Source organism: Chelon labrosus, assembly GCF_963514085.1.
Source record: "Chelon labrosus genome assembly, chromosome: 2".
In the NCBI taxonomy this organism is placed as follows: Eukaryota; Metazoa; Chordata; class Actinopteri; order Mugiliformes; family Mugilidae; genus Chelon; species Chelon labrosus.
The window spans coordinates 9,474,907-9,497,780 of NC_140338.1; the positions used below are offsets into that span (position 1 = coordinate 9,474,907).

The 22,874-nt window shown below is 38.6% G+C and overlaps 1 protein-coding gene across 1 annotated transcript; it reads left to right on the top strand.

Annotated features, from left to right (window-relative positions):
- The first annotated feature begins 9,708 nt into the window (after positions 1–9,708).
- Positions 9,709–22,239, top strand: LOC311508162 (vascular cell adhesion protein 1-like). The gene is made up of 5 exons (XM_084572844.1): positions 9,709–9,845; positions 17,711–17,974; positions 18,141–18,473; positions 20,237–20,494; positions 20,699–22,239. Exons 1-5 carry the CDS (start codon positions 9,764–9,766, stop codon positions 20,860–20,862), a joined length of 1,101 nt encoding a protein of 366 aa, XP_084428970.1. The 5' UTR covers positions 9,709–9,763; the 3' UTR covers positions 20,863–22,239.
- Positions 22,240–22,874: the final 635 nt, after the last annotated feature.

A 22,874-nucleotide genomic window follows, 5' to 3' on the forward strand; every position in this document is an offset into this window, starting at 1 on the left:
AGTCCAGCCCAGAGCTCGTTTGATAATAAAATGTTTATTTAAATTGTCTAAATGCCGGCTACTGATACCAGCTGATACGTGTGAGACTACATTCTTCTTCTTTACGGGTGTTTTATATTTTATATTTTTCGTAAGCATTTTATTTAAATGTTGTGTTATTTATATGTGTGCCTCTTAAGCCGGGAGTCTCTGCAAAATTTCGTTATGTTCTCATAATGACAATAAAGACTCCAACCAGTTTTGTTCATTTGACCTCATGGGGACTAAACTTCCAGTGTCGCTGTTGTGGACGTGATCATGCTGTTTTACTGCTCTTGTCATTCTGCTAAGAACTTTATAGCTTCATTTAGTGGTGCGCTGTTCATGTGACGCTAAATATTCAGATGTGAAAATTCTGGACACTTTGATGTGTAGTGGAATGTCTGAACTTTCTCTCCCTTGTCCTTGTCAATGTTCTCATGTCATCTCTTTGACAAAAAACCCCCCAAAAATTAGCTCCAGAAGGTTTACAGCTGAAGAAGCTTTATCTCTGTTTTTTAACTGGGATAGTGATGCAGAGGAAGAAATTTCAGAGACCGAGGACAATGTTATTGATGATCCAGATTGTCAATTTTCCTACAATGAGGAGGATTCAGAGGACGAGCCTGCCGTTGTCTCTCCTTCAGATGAAAACCAAAGAATGCAGCAATCATTGTCCACAGAGAGGACATGGGCATCTAAAGATAGTAATATAAAATGGTCAGCATCACCACACCAAAGTTGAGGCAGACTGTCATCTTCCAATGTTATTAAAATGACTGCCAGTCCAACAAGAATTGCTGTGACACGAGTTGATAATAGTGGACAGTTGATAGTTGATTATACTGGATGTGACCAACTTGGAGTTGAGGCGTGTATTTTAAGAGAAATGGAAGTCACTCGATCTGACTGACTTGCATGCTTATATTGAAATTCTGGTATTAGCTGGAGTGTACAGGTCAAAAGGAGAAGCAACTGCAGGTCTGTGGAATGAAGAGAATGGAAGGCTAATCTTTCGAGAACCCGCAAAGTGTATATGTTACGCGAGTGATTAAACTGATTGTTTGAGATTATAATCTACCACCATCTAGTGGTGAAACGTCAGTACTACAGTATTAAATGGAGGTATTGCATACACAGGCTGCTGCTTTCTCACAGTCTTCTCTGCATATTAAAACAATCTGAGAACCTCCTAAAATGTAACTACACTTTGTAGCCTTAACAAACTCCTCAGAGTTAAACCTTCCAGCAGTTTTGAGGATGCAAAGATGATGATGATGATGGTGATGATGATGGTAATGACAACAACCAGCACAAGAACTCGTGTGAAGACTGAGACAAAAAATGGTAAGGTTTTTATTTTATTTTTATTGTTTTATTGTTCAAGCTTTGAACCTTGGGGCTCTGGAACCAACAGTTACTGTATGAGTTGTTCTGACTTCACCACTGGAGGGAATTGTGGTCCTTCAGGTCCCAGTTGGCTTCACACTAGTAATGAGCTCTCACCACAACCTTTTTATTTAGTAAAAGGAAGGAAGTTGTAGGTGAGATGCTGCTGACATCTTCAAGTATTCTGTGTGTCATGCACAGTAAAACCCAAAACCCAGATGTGTCTGTTTTTTATGTGCACGGATTGTGAGTCTGATTAAACATGATACAGTCCGACTCTAAAGTTTTCTACATTTGTACATAAAAATGACTCAAAATCTCAGTGGATTTCCTGAAAGTTCTGAAAGTTGATAAAGAAAACCCAATCAAACAAGTAAAACAGAAATATCATGCTTGTGTATTTGTTTATTCAGGATAATAAGCCAATATTACATATCAGAGAGTTGCAAAAGTAAGTTCACTTCCAGGATTACAAGTAGATTTCAAGGCCAAATTAGAGACCATCTGTTCAGAAGTGTTTCAAGTCAACGTAATGAGACTCTGGTGTCATTCAGTGCTCTGTTCAGTGAAAAAACAAATCAGGGATTTGTCATTATGAGAGACACAGTGAGGAGAATGAGAAGTGGGAGGGAGAAGACGATGAGAGAGGGGGGAGTATAGCCCTAATGATTACCTGTCCTGTAAAACTGAGCAATACGCGCTAGTGGTGACCCATCAAGTTGGTATTTGCACATATATGTTGGTAGCATTGCAACAGAATAAATTCCACACATCTCAGTTTGGCTAGTTCACCATGTTTATGAGTTGATGTGTAGTTTCCTTGAAGGCTTATTGGCCTGTGTTGGTGTTAAGCCCATGACTCCATAACCTCCAAGTTAGCTATCAGCATGGTGAATTCGATAGTAGAATACAAAGCTTTCCTAGATTTTTCCTCATGTGTACAGTTTCAGAGGGTCCATTTGCATTTCAGGCCATCATGTAAATTTAACCTTCAACATGTACAGGAATGTGATGTGTATGTAAACGGAAAACATGCTTCAGGTTGTCACTGTCATCTCTTAGAAACAAACTTAACCACTTAAGTATCCAATTCGCTTGTGTTTGTAGTATTGGATGTATCCCATAAGCAGTCCGAAGGAAACCAGGGCACCAGCTTTTATTATTATCCACGCTATAATGTATGAGCGGAAGTTGGCTGCAGAGGTGGGTGAGAGGTGCGGTGAAAGAAAAAAGAAAAGAGAACATTAAACATCAGAAAAATACAACATGAAACAGTCACAATGAACTTCTTTCCTGGTTTTACATTAATTATTATTTATTCTCAACTGCTGTAGCAATACTGGAAGCAACATTGTGGTTGCTCAGTTTTCAGTAACAATTATAACCTTTGATAACTACACATGAAAACACTCACCTTGGACGTAAAAATTCACAGTGACAGTCCCCACTTCGTTGCTGACGGTACAAACATAATTCCCTCCTTGATCAGATCTCACAGACTGGATGGTGAGAACGTTGCCGTTGAAGGAGGACTTATCTCTTTCTGCTGGGAGCTTCCAGGAGTATGAGGGTCTGGGGTTTCCTTCAGTCGAGCAGTTCAGACGTAGAGTGTCTCTTACTGTGATTTTGATGTTTTCATTTGCTGACACAAGTAGCTTAGGTCCATCTGTGTGTTGATTGAGAGAGGAAGAAATAGAATATGTTATTTCAACACATTATCCACTGACACACACACATTGGAACATTATAGTAGAAAGTACCTCATTACTGTCATCACAGTGATGTTTCTAACTCTATACTCAGTAAAGCAGAACGTCAACACTATGCATGTTACCAGTTTTAATGCCAGCTACTTCAGAAATGTTGCCTCAGACCATCACTGTAATTCTCTCACTGAAAGTCCATTTATTTTGGAACATTTGTAAGGCTTGTTGTGGTATAATGATAATTACAACAACAACGCTACCAATAAAAAATTAAAAAATTAAAAAAACAGTGGGAAAATGCTTCACAATATTCGACCCATTTGTTAAAATTAATTGGGGGACCCTGATATATTGTATGTGGAGTGATTTTAAGAGGGTTCAGAGTCCCAGTGAATAAGTGTAAAAACAAGTGTAAAATGTTTTAGATGTTCTGTTCACTGTCATCTCTTGGAAATAAACTTAAACAACAATCATGTTGCTAGCTTAACTAACTTATCTTGAACCAACATTAGCCAGAAAAGTTAAAGCTTGATCACTAAGGCGTCCTCCAGAGGGAAAGTGACCATAACCTGTGCTGGAGAATGTCCTTCAGTTTGTTGATGATCAGTTAGTATAAACTCTATAGCTCTATGAACAGCTGCCTTCTGCAACAGAAAGGGATTCTGGTCAGACCTATGAGAGAAAACCAAAACAGTAAAGTCTTGGACCTGCAAACCAAATAATAAATCTCTGTAAAGCTGAGGGGAAGTGGACAGTTAGGAAATATATGAATGTGTGTTTGTCACTATAAGGTCCCTGGTTAGGAACAGCTTCAATGAATGAATGAAAGGACTTCATCCATCAAAGCAAGTGGAGTGAAATGATTAACAAAGGTGTTAAAGAATTTTTTTCTTGTCAGACTCACAGTAGACTGTAGCAGTGATGTTTTCTGACTTCACCACTGGAGGGGGTTGTGGTCCTTCAGGTCCAAGTTCTAGTTTGGCTTCACACCAGTACTGAGCTCCATCATGTTCTTTACTAGCAGTGATGTTCAGAGTGAAGGTCTCAGTCACTGGTTTATAGTTCTTACTACTTTTAGACTGGGGTTGATCCAGTGCTGTCTCTCCTCTGTAGAAGGTCACAACAAGGCCTTTAACAGGAGCTACGTTCTTCACGGTACACTGCAGCTGGTACTGATGACCCTCAATCATTGGCCCAGTGTGATTTACAAAGCTGATGGACACATGTTCTGGAGGCTCTGAGGAGACAAGGACGAAGACAAAGATGTAGAGAGACACACAAAGCAAACTAGAGACTATAAATCCCTGTAACTACTGTGAATCTGAACTAAAGAAGAGAATAAATTCTGATCATAAATGATAAAACCATCAATGTTAAAAGTGTTTTGGTCAAGTTTACTTACGGTAGACAGTTACATACAGATTGGTACAACACTGTTTATCACAGGTATAGTAACACGTCATAGTTGAGTCCCATTCAGTCACTCTGTCAACGGTCCACACAAACGTAGTTCCGTTTTTTGTTATCACTCCCTGAGATGTTTCCAAACCAGATACGATGTTCTGGCAGGAATTATTACAAGTAACACATGTAGCAGAGGTTGGGTCTCCATGCTTCACTACCAGACTGGATGGAGTGAATACAGGTTTATCTGTACAGTTGTAATCTGTAAGATAAACAATAACTGCTGTGAGACACCTTTACACACAATGTTCTTCATGAATGAATCCAATTAAAGTGCTATGTATACTGTATCTTGTAACAGTGTTGTTAATAATATCTTTCATAAAACAAACAAACAAAAAAAAACATTTAATTTTGTGCATGCACACTCCGTTAGAGCATGCAGTTTAAGGTATCTCTGGACTTTTTCAGCAAAGCATTCAAACCATATTTTGGTTGTCACTAGCTTTTATGACTTAATGTGATCTACTTTCTTGGTTTGTTATATTATCTTACATATATACAGGACACAGATGACAGTGTAAACTGCAGGTGGATTACAATAAAAGAAAAATTAAACTAGTCTTTGTGGTTAAACAAACAATATATTTAAATATTTCTACTAATGATTAAATAAACAAAACATACCACAGCCGGACACATGGAGGTCACGCTGAAAGGTCATCAAAGAAACAACCAAGACTATGGAAGAGAACAACATTATGTCCTGTTAGTTTTGTGGGTAAACAAGCAAACAGTTTGTCTGGTGGTGGTAATCGCTGAATGGAGAGGGTCTCGAACAATAAGTAGGAGTGATAAAAATAGTAAGAACCACTCCTTATTTACTATAAAAAGGGGAAGTGGTATTTGGGGCAATGCTTTCTTCAAGTAAACCTGAGAGTGACTTGTTTTTATGTGTGCAGGTTTGGAGTTTGTACAGTGGAACTAACCCAAAACTTCTGTACCCTTTAGACTCTTTATATTTTGGCATAAAAACGACAACACGCAAGCCCTGAAAGTAGACAAAGCGAACCCAATCAAGCAAGTGAAACAGAAATATTATACGTGTGTATTTGTTTATTAGGGTAAATTACCCAATATTACATATCAGTAAGATGTGAAATTCAAGGCCAAGTTAAAACCCAGGTGTCTTTCAGTTCACATGTTTGTGGAGGTGCATGATGACACAGACAAAGGGGCTTCCTGATGACATCAGAAAAAGAGCTTTTGCTGCTAATCCAGCTGGAAAAGGTTACAAAACCATCTTTAAAGAGTTTAAAATCCACAGTCAGATAGATTGTGAACAAATGGAGGAGATTTAAGATGACTGTTACCCTCCACAGGAGGTTGACCAACACAGATCACTACAACAGAAAGACGCTTTCATGCAATGCTGCTTTTATCTGAGAGACAGTGGTCATCAATCATTTGTCTTATCTACTCTCTTACCCTCTCTATTTCATAAACAACAGGTTTTACTTTTAACGTTTTTATGCAATGAGTTCATGCTTTTGACTTTAATCAACACAGTCCGATCAATAATTTATTTACTTCATTTCTTTCTGTGTCTCATAAAAGCAGGACATTGTTGTTTATTATAAGATTTGCTGCTGCAGAATACAAAGTTTTATAATGTCATATTTTGAAGGTATTTATCGTGTTTCCTCTATCTTAAATTATATTTAATTCCCTTCCTTGAAGATGGGTGATTTGTGTTTATTTTGACAGTTTCTTGTCCCACTCTATCTCGCATGGTGTTATTTGGACATATTAAAGCTATCTGAGCAGGATTACCTCCTTAAACCAGGGGTTAAAGTGGTGACGGAAAAATCTTAAGGCCACTTGTCATTTTGACAGATTGCAATTCACACCTCAGCCACTTGCTGGCGAGTGAGCATATTAATTGGCTCTTGACTCTTCTGATGCGTGACCTCGTTAGCTTCACTCAAAAAACTGTCATGGCAGTTGAGTAGTAGCATAAAACCCGGATCTTTCGAGGGATTCGAATCACTCACTGTCGAGTCACTCACTATGAGCCAGGTGTTGCGAGTCACTTGACCCAAAATGGCTTGATTGCAAAAGAAAGTGTTTCCTGTACATTTACTCGAGACATAAAAAAGCATAGTAAACACCTAAGAACGTGTTATTGCTATTTATCAGTTCATTGTGATCATGTAAACATGGCCACTGAAAATCATATCAAGTAGCTTACATAAACCTAAAGCTCAAAATTAGGCTGTGCAAGAAAATGAATGAGGACAGGGTCACCACAACGAAAGAATATTTTATTTTCTTATGGTCTATGTATGTGGAGTGGACGCAGAGACGCAACCTCTGCCTTAAACATACTTACACTGAACTCAGTATTCATAGAAATCTTCCCTGGATGATGGAGATGACAATCACTTAAACATTGAAAAGTTTGAAGGCAGTTTGGATACCCCCTGTATAAAAATATAAAAATAGGCTACACTTGTAGTTTGAGGTCACGCTACAGTAACCCATGCAATAACTCGTATTTACTCTGCACACATTTTCAGTTCTGCAAACAAAACAACAGGTGTTAAAAAAAAAAAAATCTAGTGGGTTTGAGCAGCTGCTGCTCCATCATATCAGGCCCCAGGTCCATTACGCTCTAGACCCACTGCAGTTTGCATACTAGGATATGGTGGGGGGTGGAAGACACCATCCTCTACCTGCGACTGTTAGTGAAGGGTGCCTTGAGAGCGTCTCCTCCTACAGGGTCTCCCAGTCGCACAATGCAAACGGAGGTCTGCCGTCCACCTGTAGAGAAACCCGATGGGTGCAGGCAGAGTCTCCACGGCGCCTGCAGAGTCCCCACATCCACCGGGTGTCTCTGTTGGCGGACAGCTGATCTGTTGGTTGTTTACGTGTCAATTATTTATTTTCGAAATTTTCACACAGAGTGGTTCATGTCCTCCACTGGTTCACATCATGTTGATTGTTGAACTTCATATATTTAAACTTTGGAGACCTCTGCTGGACATGCTGACATTTTGCTGATGGCTTTTTGAAAGTTGTATGTGTTTCTGGTTTGTTGTCTGTAGCAGAATACACTTTGAGAACATGGTTTGAGGTCACTCCTCATTAAACACAACAATGTACTTTGAATAACCTTTCTGCTCTGCAAAGTCAAGGAAATGTTGACACACTGTGATTGAAGATATATTCAATTTGGAGGGAACTGCTGCATAAAATCTGTTGCAGCTTCAGAGTGAGTGGTATAAACTCCGGCTGAGTGACTGCTTGAGTTTGTTTTTATGTTTGTCTCACACACACACATTCACTCATATGTTTACTCTCATACAAGGCAAACTGACTGACATACACTGATCAGCCACAACAGTAAAACCACTGACAAGTGAAGTAAATAACATTGACCATCTTGTGACTAAATTAAAATACAATGTTGTGCTGGAAAACTTTTGGACCTGGCAATAATTCATGTGGATGTTACTTAGACATGTACCACCCACCTAAACCAGACTAGCACCCCACAGCAATGATACAGACACACACACAAAAGCGTTTTTTCACGTGTGAACCGAGGATACCTGTTGTTCCTTCAGTTTGTTGATGAGCAGTTAGTATAAACTCTATAGCTCTATAAACAGCTGCCTCCTGCAACAGAAAGTGATTCTGGTCAGAACTATGAGAGGAAACCAGTTGCAAAAGTAAGTTTGTGTATCATGAAGAACATAGCTCCTGTTAAACATCTTGTTGTGAACTTCTATAGAGGAGAGACACAACTCCAGTCTAGTCTAGTAGTGAACGCTATAAACCAGTGAATGAGACCTTCACTCTGAACATCACTGCTAGTAAAGAAGATAATGGAGCTCAGTTCTCGTGTGAAGCCAAACTATAACTAGGACCTGAAGGACCACAACCCCCTCCAGTGGTGACGTCAGAAGAACTCACAGCCACTGATTCAGTAACTGTTGGTTTCAGCAGCCACAATGATTCACAGTTTGAGTTTGTGTTTTGTGCTTATAACTTTTCCTCTTGTCCGTTTCCAGAGTAATTAATCAACACATCACGACCAATAAGAAGATGAGGCTCGTTAATAAACTATGGTAAATTGCGGTAGAAAAACAAATGGCAGGAACGGGGCAGACATTAGCTTGGAAGACAGACTAAATAATAATAATAATAATAATAATAATAATAATAATAATAATAATAATAATAATAATAATAAAAGAAAATGAAAAAAACCTCAAACCAAAGAAAACCACTAACCAGCCTGTGCCATGCCACATTAAGGGAAGTGAGGGGAGTGGGGAACCACCACTGGGGAAGTCTGTCTTACCAATGCACCAACTGCTGTCCTGGAAAAGAAAAGAAAATTACAATATCGCTTGTGGTGGGACACAGGCAGGTTGTACAGTGAGGAAGGAGGCCTACAACCCACACACACTAACAGAAAAAGAATGAACCCAATAACTAATCGAATGACTGAAACCAAATGCAAATATACAAAAAAACAAAAAAAAAAAACAAACAAAAAAAAACAAGATAATCAGGAAACAAAACAAACTAACGCCAGAACTCAGCTGTGGGCAGGGACCAGGGATAGTAGGCTAGTAAACCCATCAAATAAAAGCAACCCAACAGCTGGATATTAAACTAAATAAAGGGAAACTATTTAACCTAATATCACACAGAAATAACCAAATAACCAAAACGAATAAAGCAGATAAACAAAAAGAAGAGATTGATCAAACCAACAGGAGTTGTGGTGGGATGAAGAACCCGAAGCTGTGTGGACACAGCGGAATTACAGAAATAGGATCATAGAGGACCGGCGGCAGAAGACGGGAGGCCGTGGATAGCAGTTCTTCGAAATGCCCAGCTGGCGGCACATGTCACCAACCATCATTCAACTTATTGAATATTAAACTCTGTCTCTGACATCCTCATCGATTAATATTTTTTTCATTAAACTGTTTATCTAATATAATGCTGAGAGAGTAAACTTGTATAATAAATTTAAACTTTTTGTGATTATTCAGTGCCACACGTTTCCGAATTAGTTTCAGTTTCACTTTGAGCGTACCGCCTACCAGCTCACGTACAGGGAGAGGTAGTGGACCTTTCGCTTTTCACCGTGTGCTCTCTCACAGGCCAGAGATTAACCATCACCAAGACGGGGACAGCTCGTTTGCCCACAAATCTAACCGGACATCATGTGGTTCTCTTCCATCTCTTCCATAGTTTTGGTTGTTTGTCTGATGAGCTCTCTGCGTGACTTCCACGTGTCCAGCTGTGGTAAGTTTTCAGTATTTGTTAATCTGGGATTTTCATTGTTCGCCTTTTTAGAAAGCGATATCGTCTCTCTCTCTCTCTATCTCTATTACATAGATGTACCGTACAGCTTAGTGTCCTGATCAAGTGTCTAAACTTAATACGTTTTTCTCACATGACAACTGATAAACTTTGACCCTGCCGAGTCATTTAGCCGAGATGCTAATAAAAACTGTAGCTAGCAACGACTCCGGAAGGAAACACCTTCTGTTAATGAACAAGCTGTCAGAGCAACGACATCTTCGTGAGAGGAAAGAGAGTGAACTTTGCTGTTGAACCCTCTGAAACCGTCAGCAAACAACTATGGAGGATCTGCTGCTGTAGGGCCAGTGGTGTAGTCTAGTTTATTCTAGTGGGTATACTCTGATTTTTCGCCTCCCAGCCTCCTACACCACCATCCTGGAGCAACACCCCTCCCAGAGCAGTGGCTGCTCTAAAACGGCCCCACAAAAGAACCACCATGCTCATTAATACATAAACTTTGCATCTACACATAATTGAGATCATGAAAGACTGGTTATGTATCATCTAAATGTAAATGTATTGTAAGTAACACAAGATGTATAACAGTTATTAACAGCTGGACTTTAATTAACCATTGAACAGCAAGTGACAAGACAAGACAAATGAGTTTCAAATAAAGAAAAATGAATGAATAAGTAAACAACAATATACTTATACAAATAAATTTTCAGCAATCAAGTACAAAAATGGTGCAGAGCACACAAATAAACTTCTCTAAAGCTTGAAAAGGCACTAAAGGAGGCTAGGATGCTGATTTGTGCTGGAGGACTGGATTTTAAAGGACACCCAATCCTCAGATGTACATTAAAGTACAAGTTGTCCTTTTTGTATCTATATTAGCATTAAGACCTGCTGAAAGGGGCCAAAACCTATTACTCAACTGTTTACAATCTTCAGTCATAGATGAGAAAATGCATGAAAAATAGACAAAAGGAGGCAAAAATTCTGCTCTTTCAACAGCTCAAATTATGTGACAACTATATCTAACATATCAGTTGAATAGAATAAAATTGAATAGAATAAAATTGAATAGAATAAAATAGAATAGAATAGAATAGTCTTTATTGTCATTATACAGGTACAACGAAATTAAGGTGACCTGAGGTTCCCCCTTAGGTGACGTGGAAGTATTGGAAGTTACTCAAGTTAGTCATTTAATGGTGTCAACCACCAGTTAAGTAGTTTTAGATATAATTCAATGTGTCAATTACCTGCTGTTACAATAGAGGTTACTATTATTATAACATACATGAGTTCCACTTACCAGATACGAAGACAGCTTCATCAGGGGATAGCTCCCCTTCCCTACCATCAGGTAAAGCTGCTGTGGTCTCTTCAGTCATCAACATGTTACTTTTAAAAAGTCATTAGTTATACTCCCAAAAAGTAACTGAGTTAGTAACTGAACTACTCCACTATAAAAGTAACTAGTTACCAGGGAAAGTAACGATTGCGTTACTTTTTCTTTCTTTTCTTTTTTTTTTTGAAGTTTAAATATGTCTAAGAATTGCATTTTTTGCAGCTCTTGCGTGTGGCTGGCTGTAGTCTGAGAGCCAAGGTGTTTTTAGTAAAGGAAAGCTATTAGTCATACTTAAAGCTTGAAATGCTTTACAATAAACACATTCTCTTATAAAGTGCAGTTAATTAAATCTTAAATGAAATCTGTACCAATTAACTTTTTAACAAAATGTATTTATTTATTTGTTTATTTATTTATTAACTGTTAATCTATTAGTATGATTTGTTTTTTAAATGGCCATATATAATATTTATATTGTCTAATTCTACTGTATATTAAATAAATGATCATTCATAAACCACACATGTCAAACTCAAGGCCCATAACTGTATCAGGGTAGATAATATTTTATATCTATCAGAACTGACCCGCAGGTATTTTACGTCAGGTAGGTACGTCATTCAGCTCCTCCTCACAACTTTATTGACAAACTCGTCAGTCTCATGGTTGCCATGGCAACCGCTCAGCATATCGGTACGGCAGCGCAGCGCTCTGCTACAAGCATTAGAGCACTAAATGCTAAAATATGATAACGGAGATCCTGACACAGAGACGCAGTAGCTCTGTACCAGTTAGCAGCGTTACTACTACGTCTTTGTGTAAGACGTACCAGTTACCAGACAGTTAGCACACTCGGCTAACAGAAAACTGACTATAAATGACAACACCATTGCAGCTAAACACCAGTCTGTTAACTGCTAATATACAGACACACTGAAAGTGTCCGTTAGCCAAATAACAGCAGCATGTTAACACGGTATTAGCATTAGCATGCTAACTTAGCCCCGTGGTTAGCTCGGCTGATTGAGTTTGACACCACTGTCCTAAACAACCAATCAAACCACAGTAGTGTAATAAAATAGGCTATGACCATGAACTGACAAAAGCATTGGCCATATTATTAGATAGTGCTGGTGTGTGTGTGACAGACAAGTGTTTTGGATATTTATGGAAATACGGAACAAATGCTAAATAAACAAGACATTACACTTAGGAGAGCACTGGATTCTGTACCTGATAGAAAGTGATCGCTACACGAGACAAATCCGTTTCTTGAGGGATCCCACCGCTCCGCTCTCTCGTACCTGCTTCTTGAGCGTTTTATTGCAGTAATCCACATCTACCGTCTTGCAGGATCTTTTGGAATCCCATAAAACGATTTCCCCCTTACTTGACCCCAACTATTCTGTCGTCCTGGGGCACAACAGCTGACGACCATTTTTGGATGGAACTGGTTCAAGGACGAGTTAGTTAGTTGCTCGCAGTTGTCATGCGGGTAGTAACAAAGCGCACTTTCCTGCCAATATGGTGGTGTTGTGATTGCTGGTGACGTCAGCTACCGGAGCTCTAGTTGCTTCACTTCACACTTCATAACACACCACATTTAATTGTCAACGGCAATGTAACGATGGGAATAGTAATTAGTTAGATTACTGGAAAAAAAATAACACCGTTAATTTTAACGCCGTTATTCCCATCACTGGTCATCAAGCTCCCTTTCAGAAACGCTAGCGCTATCTGTAGTGTCCCCCGAAGCGGCTGTAGTAACAGCAGGCTTACAGAAAAACTGAAATAGAGTCATTTGACATTGTTTTCTTTTCATTGTTTTTCCTCCACATTCCTCCTCCACTCACCAGCGTTGGACCAATTCAAGTTGTTGAACCGTTTCCGCCAAACAACGTCACTGCTTCCTTAGTGGTTCACGCATTGACTAGGGGTCACGTCACGCTTGACGGAAGCCCCTATGGTCCAAAAGTGCCCGTTTAGTAACACAGACAACGCAAATTTATGAATGGGAAAGTGAAAGTTATGTCACGAAACCATGCTGATACGTATCTTTGCGCATTTTTCAGTGGTTATACGGAAATTCGGGACCTTTTCTAGTGGGTATACGGCGTATACCTGCGTATCACGTAGACTACACCACTGGTGTAGTCTGTCTGTCTGTCTATAGCTCAGCCCTACATAGGGCTGAGCTGTAGACAGACAGACAGACTGGTGAATAGACAGACAGGTGAACTGGCACAGGTGAACTATAGACAGACAGGTGAACAATGGCAACTCGCTCGACACAAAAAAGTAAGACAGCACTAAATGTGGAAGACTTGATGCTTGATCGAATGGAGGCAAGTTGTAAATCTTTCACCCAGATTACGCTAGATTCTTCCAACAAGCGGATTGATGAGCTTGTAAGGTAGGTCCAAGATCTGAAAACAAGTCTGCAATTCTCACAGAAGGAGGTTGATGACCTGAAGCTCGTTAAGGAAAAGCTCAAATCCTTAGCAGCGGAAATACAAAATGCTGTTTCATCTCAGAAACTTTGATCCTTATGAGCTTATTACCAGAGGTGAATCACCTTCAAATGATATATTGTGTAGCAATGACCCAGATCTTAATTTTTTTTTCTATTTCGAATCGAACACTTCTGTCTGATTGCAGTTATCTCTTAGGTGATGCTTTTAAATCTATTCGTGGCCGATTTAAAAAGAAACAGAACATTTCCTTTATGCACATTAAGGCACGCAGTATCCCCAAAAACTTTGACTTACTCACACTCTCCCTCTCTAACCTTAATTACACCTTCTCTGCAAATAGGACATCTATACAACGAAAATGCTGAAATCTATATTATTGATCATTTTAACTACATATATAGATGTAGCGATGATAAAGTGGGTGGAGGTGTATCACTGTATATTAATACTAGTCTGGATTACAAAGAGAGACATGATTTAGAAAAATGCCTTGTGGCCACCTCTGGAGAGAGTGTTTTCATTGAAACAAGTAATCATATCATAATTGGATGTATCTATAGGCCACCAAGTTTGAGCATAAGTGACTTAAATTCTAACCTGACCGATGTGCTTGATGTACTATCTAATAGGGCTGGGCGATTAATTGAATTTCGATTTCAGCTTCCCTCGATCAAAAAAACAAGATAATCGTAATAAAACGATCATTCTGACGCACACCGTGTCTTGTGTGGTAAATGCAGTGAACCCTTCTGTCTCCACTTTTGCAACCCGCCCCACCCCTGCCGGAAAAAATTTCGCTTTTAGTCGTGCAGGTGTGTATTGCTAGTGGGTGTTTGGAAAGAAACACCCACTAGAAGTGTAGAAGAAAACGATAGAAGATGGAAGAAAGGCAGCCTTTGGTCGGAAAGAAAGGACTCGGAACAAACAAAGGAACAAAAAAAATCAAAAATGAAAAGCTCCTCAACTCCTGCAACCGCCACACAGTCCTCCATTAAGGACACACTTTACAATGCCACCGCATATCCACCCAGCTCCTGCAGGCATTAAGAAATAACAGATGCCGTCACATACATGATTGCCAAAGACATGTTCCCTATCAACACCGTTAGTGACCCGGGGTTCAATAAGCTGATTAACACATTGGACAGGCGGTATGTGTTAACACCACGTCACCATTTCAGCAGAATTGCGCTGCCTTCCCTTTATGACGAATGTTGCAGAAAAGTTGCAAGAGAAGTGTCAACATATTTTGCCACCACCACGGACCTATGGTCGAGCCGCACCGTGGAGCCATATATAAGCCATTTTTTATTTTTCTCTTATTTATTTCTATTTTTCTTGTTTTTCAGTTTAAACTTATCGTGTTAAAAGAAATACCAGTTAAAAGTACAATAAATGCTTGTTCTCAAATCAATGAATAATCGTCTTTAATAATCGTGATTATGATTTTTGCCATAATCGAACAGCCCTACTATCTAAAGAGAGGAAGAAATGTTATATTATGGGAGACTTTAATATTAATATCATTAATTCTGTTAAAAATAACCATGTTAATTAATTTGTGGACATAATGTTTTCATTCTGTGATTTCCAAGCCAACCAGAGTGACTGAAACTTCAGCCACTCTGGTTTACAACATCTTCACTAATGTATTTGATAAAAAAATGAACTCGGGTATCCTTTGTATAGACATATCAGATCATCTTCCAATTTTTCTCATGACCTCTGTAAAGGGGATTAGTGACACTAATTCTAATCCATCTACCTATAAAATAGTTAAACCTTCCACAGTCAACAGATTCAAAGAGTTAATTGATCATCTCTCTTGGGACCATGTTTTGGCCAGTTCTGAACCACAGAAGGCCTACACCACATTCATAAATAAAATATTAAACGTGTATAACATCGCCTTTCCTGAAAAGAGAAAATCTTCCACATTTTACACAAAGCCAGCACAGCCCTGGATAACCCAGAAAGGATCAAATCCCATAGAAAGAAACACAAACTGTACAAAATCTCTCTCTTGAATCCTACCCCATTTCACCTTAATGAACTGAAAAAAATATAGAAATAAATTAAATCATATTATTAAAGGGGCCAAGTAGCACTACTTTAGTACCAAACTGGGTGAGACTAAGAATAATATGAGAGCGCTCTGGATTGTCATCAACCATATTCTCATTAAAAAAAAAAGAAATCTCTCCTCAACAAATTTAAAGTTGACGGATCACTCACTAAGGATCCTGTTGCTATAGCCCACAACTACATTTTTTGCTGAAATTGAACCAACATTAGCATCCTAAATCACTGTGGTAAATGAAAGTCCCCTCCAATTTTTAAAACCCCCACGAACTGCTGGATTTCATTGTAGTCCCATTACCTCCACTGAAGTAAGTAACATACTAGGATCACTGAAGAATTCTGCTCTTGGGTTTGACAAATGTCAACGCAGAGTTTCTTAAAGTGATTTCTGATGCCATTGCCAGTCCACTGACTCATATGTTTAACTTGTCATTTATTAAAGAAACTGTGCCACATGAATTAAAAACAGCTAAAAATGTCCCCATTTATAAAGCTGAGGATCCAGCCCTCCTTAGCAACTACAGGCCCATTTCTCTTTTACCAACCATTTCTACGATTCTCAAAAAGCTAGCTTACAACAGACTGCCGAGATATCTTGAAGAGAATGAAATATTATACCAACATCAATATGGTTTCAGGAAATCTCGTTCTATGTACGTGGCCATTACATGTCTTACTAATAAGCTATACAAAGCAAAGGACCAGAGTCAGTCATCTACAGGAATTTTTCTAGACCTATCAAAAGCATTTGACACCGTGAATCATCATATTCTATTACAAAAACTAAAATATTTGGGATTGGATAAACAGGCTTTATTGTGATTCTCTAGTTATTTGGAACACTGTCTACAGTTTGTTGCTTTCAAAGGAGCAAATTCCCCTCCTCTTGTGACAAAATGGGGTGTGTCTTGCAAAAAACGAGTGGTGAGAATTATTACCTCCAAGAAGATAATCATTACCCCTGTTTCACAAGCTTGGCATACTTAATATTTATCAAATCAACAAACTCCAAATTGCTCAATTTGTATTTGGTTCATTAAATAAAACACTAGCACCTTTTTTTTTAATAATATCGTTATAGCCAATAATCAATTCATAATTATCCTACCCAAACAGTTCTCTTTATTTGTTCGTAGTGTTTCTGTTTTTTTGTTGTTTTGTCATCTGTTTTATGTCTTGATTGTTTTTCTTTAGTTAAAGATTAAATGTTATTTTGGAGAGCCCTCCTGTTCAAGCCCCTTCAGGGTTTTTGGGGTTTCCCTGGCCTGCATTTAATTTCTTTAATTGCGTTTTGTTAATGTACTTTCAGTATTGTTATTGTTGTTGTGTTTTTATCGTATTTTATGTGCCAAACAAAATTAAATGAAATGAAGTGTGTTTAATGTTGGCAATTACATTACAACAAGTCAGTATAGAATAGTGATAATAATCCAAACCATTTGTCTCTCTTGCTTCTTCAAATCTAAATTAATCCGCTAGTTGTTAACATTAAACAACTTATACTCTGTACTCTAGTTAGGAAAATAAATTCAACTTTTCTTTTGTACGTTATCAAAGCTTTCACTGTGTAGATCAGGATGTCAGTATCTTTATTATACTAACCCAGAACTACAGTTGATAAAGCTATATGGCAAATCCACAAAGCCATATTTATTAATTATATCATTATTATAATCGGTATCTAACATAGTGTAAAATTAAAACACGTTAGTCAGTTAAATGTGCACAAAATCACAAATTACTGAAAACAACTGCTAATGTGTTGATGGATCGTTTTAGGTGGCCAGGTAGCACATCAATAGACCCAACAAGGAGTCATTGATATTTTATTTAGATATGAATACATTTCATTAACAACACTGTTACAAGATACAGTATATATAGTACATTAATGTTTGGTTTATTTTGTGTGTGAAGATGATTCACAGCAGTTGTTGTTTATCTTACAGATCACAACTGTGCAGATAAACCTGTATTCACTCCATCCAGTCTGGTAGTGAAGTATGGAGACCCAACCTCTGCTACATGTGTTCCTTGTCATAATTCCTGCCAGAACATCGTATTTGGTTTGGAAAAATCTCAGGGAGTGGTAAAAGAAAATGGAACCAAGTTGGTGTGGACCGTTGACAGAGTGACTGAATGGGACTCAAATATCACGTGTTACTATACTGGTGATAAACAGTGTTGTACTGACCTGCCTGTAACTGTCTACCGTAAGTAAACTTGACCAAAACACTTTTAACATTGATGGTTTTATCATTTATAATCAGAATTTATTCTCTTCTCTAGTTCAGATTCACAGTAGTTACAGGGATTTATAGTCTCTAGTTTGCTTTTTTGTGTCTCTCTATATCTTTGTCTTCGTCCTTGTCTCCTCAGAGCCTCCAGAACATGTGTCCATCAGCTTTGTAGATCACACTGGGCCGATGATTGAGGGTCATCAGTACCAGCTGCAGTGTAACGTGAAGAACGTAGCTCCTGCTAGACACCTTGTTGTGACCTTCTACAGAGGAGAGACAGCACTGGATCAACTCCAGTCTAAAAGTAGTGAACGCTATAAACCAGTGACTGAGACCTTCACTCTGAACATCCCTACTAGTAAAGAACATGATGGAGCTCAGTACTGGTGTGAAGCCAAACTAGAACTGGGACCTGAAGGACCACAACCCCCTCCAGTGGTGAAGTCAGAAAACTTTAAGGCTACAGTCTACTGTGAGTCTGACAAGAAAAAACTACTTTAACACCTTTGTTAATCATTTTACTCCACTTGCTTTGATGGATGAAGTCCTTTCATTCATTCATTGAAGCTGTTCCTAACCTGGGACCTTATAGTGACAAACAATAACTGTCCACTTCCCCTCAGCTTTATAGAGCTTTATTATTTGGTTTGCAGATCCAAGACTTTACTGTTTTAGTTTTCTCTCATAGTTCTGACCAGAATCATTTTCTGTTGCAGAAGGCAGCTGTTTATAGAGCTATAGAGTTTATACTAACTGATCATCAATAAACTGAACTACAAACTAGGTGATAAACATAGTGCAACATCTAGCAGTTAAAAGACCAGAAACTTTCCAGCACAGGTTGAGGTTGGTATCCTTTTGGAGGACCCCTTAGTGAGCAAGCTTTAACTTTTCTGGCTAATGTTGGTGCAAGATATCTTCTTGCAGAAAGCCATCCCTACAACATGATGTTACCACTACCATGCCTCACAGTTGGGATGGTGTTCTTCAGGTTACAAGCTACAACCTCTTTCCTCAAACATAACATTTCGCAACAGTTTAAGTTTCTTTTTAAGAGATGACATGTCGGTTGAGTTTTCTTTGACTAGGCATTTATCTGATGAACTGCCACAGACTAAAAGACAAACCCTGATTCAACATTTTCCTTCAGCGTGAGGTTGAAATGTGTGTTCAGCCTTTCGACAACTATTAGAATGACTGCCGTGAACATTTCAATTTGAGTCACGTTCAGGATCATAAACCTTATGTCTGGAATTATTCTCAAATTAAATATAAAGTACAGACTCATTAGCCTAGGACTTTATTCGTGTTTAAGTTCCTGCAAAAATAATGACAATACTGTCAGCTTTATCTGTCTGTATTTAATGCAAATGGATGTATGCAAACCAAGTTAGACAGTGTGAGCCCAGTAGATTAAACATCCCTGTAGCTAAGGACAGTCTAACAGAACAGTTTTTAGTGACTTTTATTCACTGGGACCCTGAACTCTTTTAAAGTCACTCTACATATGACAAGCCAGGAAAAGGAGGAGGACTCAGACACAGAGGTAGCAAAAGGCAAAGGATAATTTATTCTTTTCGAACACAAAGCTATGACAAACGAAACAAAGTATCAAACAAAAAATCACTCCAAGGAGGCAAAAACAAGACAAAGAATTAACAAGAACGAAAAACTTAGCTATGACTTGATATGCGAGGGCTGGTATGCTCAAGGAATCGACAACACGATACGTGACACACTGGCACAAGACAGGGGAAAACGCAGACCATATATACACAGGAAGGTAATGGGGAACAGGTGGAAACAATCAGGAATCAGGAAGACAATCAGACCGGTGACACAAAAGGAAGGGCAAGTGACCTGAAACGAGAGGAGAGTTAGACTTTCAAAATAAAACAGGAAACCACGAGACAATACGAAAACAATTCACCGCTGTGTGACAACATACAGTATACTAAACATCATATGCTCCGTGTTTAAAGTATTAATCTGTAAAATAACCTACAGCTGTTTAATAAATGATGAGGATCAAAGGGTATAATACTAGCCTCAGTTGGGGTGGAGGTGGTGATAATGGTAGCAGAAACTGAGTAAGACACAGTGAAGAGTGAGAAACAAAACTGTGATGACAGTAATGAGGTACTTTCCACTGCAACATTACAATGTGTGTGTGCGTCAGTGGAAAATGTGTTGAAATAACTTGTTCTATTTTTTCTTCTCTCAATCAACACACAGATGGACCTAAGCTACTTGTGTCAGCAAATGAAAACATCAAAATCACAGAAGGAGACCCTCTACGTCTGAACTGCTCGACTGAAGGAAACCCCAGACCCTCATACTCCTGGAAGCTCCCAGCAGGAAGAGCTCCCTCCTCCTTCAACGGCAACGTTCTCACCATCCAGTCTGTGGGCTCTGATCAAGGAGGGAATTATGTTTGTACCGTCAGCAACGAAGTGAAGACTGTCACTGTGAATTTTTACGTGGACGTCCAAGGTAAGTGTTTTCATTTCTAGTTTTCAAAGGTTGTAATTATTACTGATAACTGAGCAACCACAATGTTGTTTCCTGTATTGTTACAGCAGTTAAGAATTAATATTAATTCATGTAAAATCAGGAAGTTCATTGTGACTGTTTCATTTTGTATTAATCTGATATTTAATGTTTTCTCTTTCTTTTTTCTTTACCCGTACCTCTCAGCCATCTCTGCAGGCTGCACCATCCCATGCATTATACTGGTGATAATAATACCTCTTGTTTTCCTTGGCATTGGCATTGCAGTGTTCATTCTATACAAACGTGGCTCCATCCAAAACATTTTCTGTCCCAAAACGCAACACGTTGCTGTGCCTCTTGAAGGTTAAATCTACACAAAGGCGTGACATGCAGATGGACCCTCTGAAGCTGGTGCTTTGACTTTACTTGTGGAGTTAAAGTCATCGAGGAGCTTTTGTGGATTAGTTGTAAAGACTCTGGTGATCAGCAACAACGTCCCCATTTGAGTTTTGCTGGTGCTGCATCTCTCTCTCCTTCATTTCTTAACACGTCTACACTGACACAAAATGGCAAAAATAATATGATTTAAAAAAAGGAGAACTTGAGTAACCTATGTGCTGAACCGAATAAGCAACTTCCTCTTAAGCTAAACCCATGTGAGAAGTTTTAGTTTACTGTGAGAAATCGTGAGACATTTTGTTGACTCACACCGGTAAAGTGAAGCTCGAAGCCTTGGATTGTAGTGTTTAGAGAGTGTTGTCTACAAGTTAGATAATTTCATTATTTAAAATAATCTAAAGTTGAAAACGGGCCACTGTACCATTCTCTAGGGCAGGGATGGGCAACTTTTGGCCCGGGGGCTGCACATCCTTGAGATGGATGGTGATTTGTAATATTTGTTTTATTTTCACGAGCCCTTTGCACTGAAAAAAAAAAAAAAAGAAATGGTTATTTTTTGTTTGCTTCAATAAACATACAAAAATATTTAAAATGGCAGTTTTATCATATCTGGTTAAGTGTGCGGTCCTATGTGGCCCTCTGGTAGTGTCGAAAAATCATTTAAGTTGCCCATCCCTGCTCTAGGATATGGTACAGTGGCCTCAACATTCTCAAAATTTCAACAATTCTATAGTTAAAACGTGTTTATATTGTGCTTTTGTGGCACCTGGGTTCTGCAGGACCCCTGATGAAGGTAAAACCCTGTGGCTGTTATCTACATTACCACGTTTGTTATCCATCCTGAAGCAGAATCAGCTGTTAGTTTTGGTCTTTGCCTGCAAACTGAATAACAAAACATATACCAAGTTTCATCCTTGAACTGTTGCACAACCTTGAGTTCGGTACACGGAGGGAATGGTTTTCAAATAAATGAAAACATACACACACACACACGAAAATAATACTGTTTTAAACACTGGATGTGGAGTGTGAACAGACACAGATTTTAGTTTTGTAAATATATAAGAGCTCGTTTGATAATAAAATGTGTCTAAACGGCGGCTATTGATTCCAGCCGATACGTGTGAGACTTGGGAGTCACTGTAGTCTGTCAATCACAAGTATATCTAATTTACATTTATTTAAATGTTGTGTTATTTATATGTGTGCCTCTTAAGCTGCTAGTCTGTGCAAAATTTCGTTTTGTTCTCATGACAATAAAGACACCACCAATACAACCAGTTTTGTTCATTTTGTTCAAGTTCATTTGACCTCATGGGGCCTAAACTTCCAGTGTAGCTGTGGTGTAGGTGATCATGCTGTTTTATTACTCTTTGCCGTTTTGTTTCACTTGTCATTCTGCTAAGAACTTTATTGCTTCATTTGGTGGTCTCACACTGAACCTCACAGTGCGTCTGAACCCACTGATGTCCTCACCCAAACCCGTAGATTATACAGTATGTGTGCAAGTGTGAAAGTACTTAAAAATAATAATAAAAAAAAAAAAACGAATGTACCAAGAGAACATTAATTTGTAATTATACTTCCTGTTCATAACATTCTTCACTGACAGTTTCATTCCCTCACAACTCTATAAAGTATTTCTTGAACTCTGAAACTAAAATTAAAACTGCCATTACAGAGTTAGAGTCCAATGCAAACAGGAATAAATGTCAGCAACAACACTGCATTATCGTGTTCTTGATCTTTTTGGTCATTTGAATGAACAGAGACTTCGTGTTCTGGCTGTGTAAGTGTGAGTTTATGACCTTTACTCTCTTATATAGACATAATCTTTATTATGTCTATGGATAAGAGAGCATGTTCTTATCCACAAACCCTTCCGCGCTTGTTGATGACGTGTCAGCTTTAGCTCGTTCACTGCGCGCGTTGTTTCCGTCAGAGAAGTTAAACGGCTCGTCTCCGCTTCTCCCGTTGCTAA